This window comes from Sinocyclocheilus anshuiensis, unplaced genomic scaffold, assembly GCF_001515605.1.
Source record: "Sinocyclocheilus anshuiensis isolate Anshui unplaced genomic scaffold, SAMN03320099.WGS_v1.1 scaffold542, whole genome shotgun sequence".
NCBI classification, from domain to species: domain Eukaryota; kingdom Metazoa; phylum Chordata; class Actinopteri; order Cypriniformes; family Cyprinidae; genus Sinocyclocheilus; species Sinocyclocheilus anshuiensis.
Genome location: NW_015547685.1, coordinates 1,270,842 through 1,276,229, shown reverse-complemented (window position 1 = coordinate 1,276,229; position 5,388 = coordinate 1,270,842). Strand labels below are relative to the sequence as shown.

At 38.2% G+C, this 5,388-nt stretch overlaps 1 protein-coding gene across 2 annotated transcripts in view; it reads left to right on the top strand.

Moving 5' to 3' along the window:
• Positions 1-4,810, top strand: part of LOC107703249 (3-hydroxy-3-methylglutaryl-coenzyme A reductase-like) — a 9,319-nt gene extending 4,509 nt beyond the window's left edge. For both annotated transcript variants that reach the window (XM_016505802.1, XM_016505803.1), the window contains 8 exons: positions 1,426-1,584; positions 1,721-1,878; positions 1,963-2,068; positions 2,484-2,654; positions 2,794-2,934; positions 3,052-3,210; positions 3,347-3,501; positions 3,690-4,810. In XM_016505802.1, coding sequence (XP_016361288.1) covers positions 1,426-1,584; positions 1,721-1,878; positions 1,963-2,068; positions 2,484-2,654; positions 2,794-2,934; positions 3,052-3,210; positions 3,347-3,501; positions 3,690-3,744 — 1,104 coding nt within the window. In that variant the 3' untranslated portion in view covers positions 3,745-4,810. The remainder of the gene's footprint in view (positions 1-1,425; positions 1,585-1,720; positions 1,879-1,962; positions 2,069-2,483; positions 2,655-2,793; positions 2,935-3,051; positions 3,211-3,346; positions 3,502-3,689) is intronic.
• Positions 4,811-5,388: the final 578 nt, after the last annotated feature.

The window sequence follows — 5,388 nt, the reverse complement described above, 5'->3', positions numbered from 1 at the left end:
TTTTGGCTATTGCTACAAATATACCCCAGCGACTTAAGACTGGTTTTGTGATCCAGGGTCACATTTAATTAATGGTGCTTTATTGATTTGATAAAACTAGGGATGCACTAATATTAAAACCTTTCCACATTCATTTTTAATTAGATTCACTAAACTTTTTAATGTTTTTGAAAGAAGCCTCTTATGATCACCAAAGCTACATTTACTTGGTCAAAAATGCAGTAAAAACAGTAATATTGTAAATTATTATTATTATTAATTACAAATGTAATTTATTCCTGTTATAGAAAGTTGAATTTTCAGCATCATTACTCCAGTCTTCAGTGTGGATCTGACACATGATCTGACAGAAATCATTTTAATATGCTAATTTGCTGCTCAAGAAACATTTCTTATTATCAATGTTGAAAACACTTGTGCTGCTTTTTATGGAAACTGTGATGTTTTTAGGATTCTTTGATGAATAGAAGGTTTATAAGAACAGCAGTTATTTGAAATAGAAATCTTTTGTAACATTCTAAATGTCTTGACACTTTTGATCAATTTATTGTGGTCTTCCAGGCTGATTTATACTTCTGCGTCGGACCTACGCCGTAGGCTATGCGTCAGTTTTCATTTATACTTCTGCGTCGTTGTCCGCGTCGACGTGCAGTACACATGCAAACCGCTAGTCTGCAGTGTCCACGGGCATGTTGCTGGTGTAACCCGCAGTACCACGGCAAAAGCCGAAGAAGAAGCGGCTCATCGGAGAAGCATTATAGCCGTGGCGGTGGCAAATAAATATGAAATCATTATTTAAAATTACAAAAAGGAGACAACAACGGAACAGGAGAAGATGGCATACTTTCAATCTCCACAAGGACTTGTACCACGGCAGATCAACATTGTTTGTCGTCGGACAACTACTGATGTATAATGCTATGTAGTATAATAAATGATAAGACACTTGTTCTTTGCTTTGTTTTATTTTATATAAGAAGGTGTAACATTAAAATATATTAAAGTGCACATAAACACACACAAAACTCAAGTGCATGCAGAGGGAGTGGTTCTAGCAGACCAATCACGGCGCTTGCGGTCTGCGTAGAATTGACGCGCTGTTAGATTTTTGGAGAGGTGCACATCAGGCTTAAGGTGTGCTTCTATGCGTAGGCTACGGCGTAGGTTCGACGCAGAAGTATAAATTGGGCTAATTTATTACCTTTTTAAAAACATAATATATATATATGTATACATACACAAATACAAGCAATACCAATAAATTAAAAAAAATGGCTAAAAAATGGTCTTATAGGTCATAACCAATTTGTTACCATACCTTATACCATACTTCTGACTTGGGCCAGGAAGAAAAAACTTAGCAACACTCTAGAAACTTAGCAACCTTCAAAATATAGCTTTCATTTTCATGGTTTTTTATTCCAGGTGATGGGAACATGCTGTGAGAATGTCATTGGTTACATGCCAGTTCCTGTGGGGGTTGCTGGGCCTCTGCTATTGGATGGAAAGCAGTTTCAGGTCCCCATGGCAACAACTGAGGGCTGCCTAGTTGCCAGCACAAATAGAGGCTGCAGAGCTATAGCAGTAAGCACAATTTTCTTTTTAAGTTCTCAAAGGGAAGCTGAAAGCAAACACATTTCACACACATCTGGACTGGTAAAGTTGTGTAAAATCTAAAGCACATTAATCTAATGCACTGTCGTGAATGGATTTCCCATAGCTGGCTGGTGGTGCCAGTAGTCGTGTTCTTGCAGATGGAATGACCAGAGGGCCGGTGGTGCGTCTGCCTTCTGCCTGTCAGGCGGCTGAAGTCAAGGCCTGGCTGGAAAGCACTGAGGGCTTCAAGAGCATCAAGGAGGCCTTTGACCAGACCAGCAGGTACGGGATTATTTCAGTGAACTGATTTAGTCATTTTTTAAATTATGATTATGTAACATCGATTTGTGTTGTGCGTGTGTGTAGGTTTGCACGATTGGAGAAGCTTCTGATTGGTCTGGCAGGTCGCAATCTATACATTCGATTCCAGTCCAGAACTGGAGATGCAATGGGGATGAACATGATCTCAAAAGTACGCAATTACTGTATTTTACAAAATGTTGTGAAACATGGTCACTGTGTATATTAAAGGGATAGTTCACTCCAAAATGAATATTCTGTCATCATTTACTCACCCTCATGTTGCACAAAAGAAGATATTTTGAAGAATGTTGGTAACCAAACAGTTGACGGTAGGCGTTGACTTCCATAATATTTTTTTCCATACTATGGAAGTCAATGGCTACTGTCAACTGTTTGGTTACCAACATTCTTCAAAATATCTTCTTTTGTGTTCAACAGAAGAAAGAAACTTGAAGGTGTGTAAATGATGACAATTGTAATTTTTTTTGTGAACTATCCCTTTAAATTAATCTTCCATGACTCATTTCCTTTGCTTGACTGAGTTTTTAAGAAGAGCTCATGTATTTTTTTTCTTTGGTCACCAGGGCACAGAACAGGCTCTTACCAGGCTGAAGGAGGAATTTCCAGAGCTTCAAATTTTGGCTGTTAGTGGAAACTATTGTACTGACAAAAAACCTGCCGCCATCAACTGGATTGAGGGCCGGGGCAAGTCAGTGGTGTGTGAGACCACCATCCCAGCCAAAGTTGTCAAAGAGGTACAACTACACCTCCATATTCTACAAAATGTCCTGCAAAAGCTGAATACTGGCATTTGAAATGCCTGTTGACACTGAATAAGGATATACATTTGTTTTTGGAATGACAAGTCTCACGCAAGTGTGTTTTTGTGTGCAGATTTTAAAGACGTCGACTGAGGCTCTGGTAGACGTCAACATCAGCAAGAACTTGATTGGATCTGCTATGGCTGGAAGCATCGGAGGTTATAACGCTCATGCTGCCAACATCGTAGCTGCCATCTATATTGCTTGTGGACAGGTAATAAAAGATGTATTGTTTACAGTATGATTTTGATAAGGATTATGATATGTGATTATATAGTGGTGGTACAGATGTTTACAAGTGAATTCAGCTAAATGAATTTGTCCTTGACAGGACCCAGCGCAGACAGTGGGCAGCTCTAATTGTATCACTATTATGGAAGCCTCAGGCCCCACCGGGGAGGATCTTTATATCAGTTGTACTATGCCCTCCATTGAGCTGGGCACTGTGGGCGGAGGCACTAACCTTCCTCCCCAGCAGGCCTGTTTACAGGTACTTGATACAGGATTATTATTTTACATATATGAATGACAAAATAATGTTTTCATTTCATTGTGGATGTACAGTTGATAAATCCACTGTCATAGCCGGTTTCATGCAGTTTATTCTCTCTCTGTCCTCCTGTCAGATGTTAGGTGTGCTGGGTGCCAGTCAGGAGTGCCCGGGTGAAAATGCCCGACAGCTTGCCAAGGTCGTGTGTGCTACCGTGCTTGCAGGAGAGCTGTCACTCATGGCTGCACTCACTGCTGGACACCTGGTCAAAAGTCACATGACTCACAACAGGTGAGAACTATTTATTATATATTACGGTAATACAACATTCTAATTTATATATATATATATAATCAGAATCTAAGAAAATAATCTTACAAATTAAAATATAGTATAAAATTATAGACTGACAATGTTTTGTAAGAAACTATCATCTGCAAACACCTGTATAATTGTTTTTTTTTATATTTTGGCTATAGATCAAAAGTGAATTTGCAAGAAGCTCCAGGAATATGTACTAAGCTGGCATCTTGAGACTTAACCTGCTGAAGATGCAAAAGGGCCATAAAGAAAGAGGATCTCACGTTTAAGGCACAATGATTAGTAATTGAGATTATTTTAAAGGCCAGCAAAAGGAATACAGTTCATGGATCCCCTGATCTGTTAAACATGAGTTAAACAGATAAAAGTAAAATGGTTGAAATTAAAGACTGGAATCAAGACCAGCTGTGTTTAGAAGCCTAGAGCCAGTATTTCTAAATAATATCTGGGCAGAAATCGCTGTTTCCAGATCTGCTTTGTTAAGCTTAACTTGCTATGGATAGCAAATCTGCTCTTATATCCACAGCAGCCAGTACATAGAGATACAGAAAGCCACATAGTTTAACTTATTTCCTAAAATCAATGCAGTTCAGGTCACTTACAGGACCGACTGGATGGGTTAAAGCAGAGTACATTTTTTTACTTCATTATTTGTTGGTGATAGCAACAGGGAGCTAACAGTCTGTTTGCCAAATTTTGCCAAACTGAAAACAACACCATTAGACACAAAGGGAAGGAGAAAGTTTGATCTTCATTGCACTTACAAAGGAAATGCCATAGGGCAGTACCGATAAAGAGAGGAGTTTAATGTACTATGATTCACTAGTTGGTACACATGTAGAATAATACAGAACAACTACGAAATTGCCAAATGCAGCCGTCAGCAGTGCTCGTGATGTTTTCTGTGTCAGAATGTATAGTTTTTTTGTCTGTGACACAGGAATGAATTGAATGACTTATGTAAAAGGGTTGTGCTATGGCATGATGTCACAAATATTTCAAAAGGTGCTACAATCCACGTTTCAGTTCTTTGTTCATTTAGCTATTTCTTTGTGTTTGAACACCTCTAAAATGGGTTTATGTAACAATACGCAACTTAACGCATTGCATGTTTCCAAAGGCTTGAAATGGCTTTTATACAATTGGTTCTGGTTTTCATGTCATGGAAATGTGTGGCTGTTTAGACATGTATGTTTCATGCTGAAGACATTGAAAGGAAGCTTGCTATTTTTTTCCCCCAAAGGCACAACTCAAATTATTCAATAAACAATAAACTGCAAAGTTTTGTATATTTTTATAATAAAAGAAAATACAAAATTAATCGACCTGTGCTTGATCATATTCTGCTTCTTACTTGGGCAACTTTGAATAATAAAAATAAGACGATACAAAACAAACTCAAGAAAATATTAAAGTTTTAAAGGGGTCATATGATGCTGCTAAAAAGAACATTATTTTGTGTATTTGGTGTAATGAAATGTGTTTATGCAGTTTAAAGTTGCACCGATCCGATATTCATATCGGGTATCGGCTCCGATAGTGCCATTTTTCTCGGATCGGGTATCTGTCAGAGAGGGCCGATCCAAATCCGAGAATTTTTATTATTTTTTCTCGATTGTGCGAATTATTCTGTGTTACTTCTGAAGCCGTATGATAGCTTAATGTGAGCTACATATGAATATTTAATCCTTACATTAAAGTTCACACAAACTCTTTTCTCCGCTGTGGCTGTCAGTCATTCGTTCAGCCTTTAAACCCTGGTCGCATTCGGTTACAGCAGTCAGTTCGGTAAAGCTCTCTCCAAGATCATTCTGTGTTCCCATTATACTTGATTTGTAAATACATGTCTATGATTTT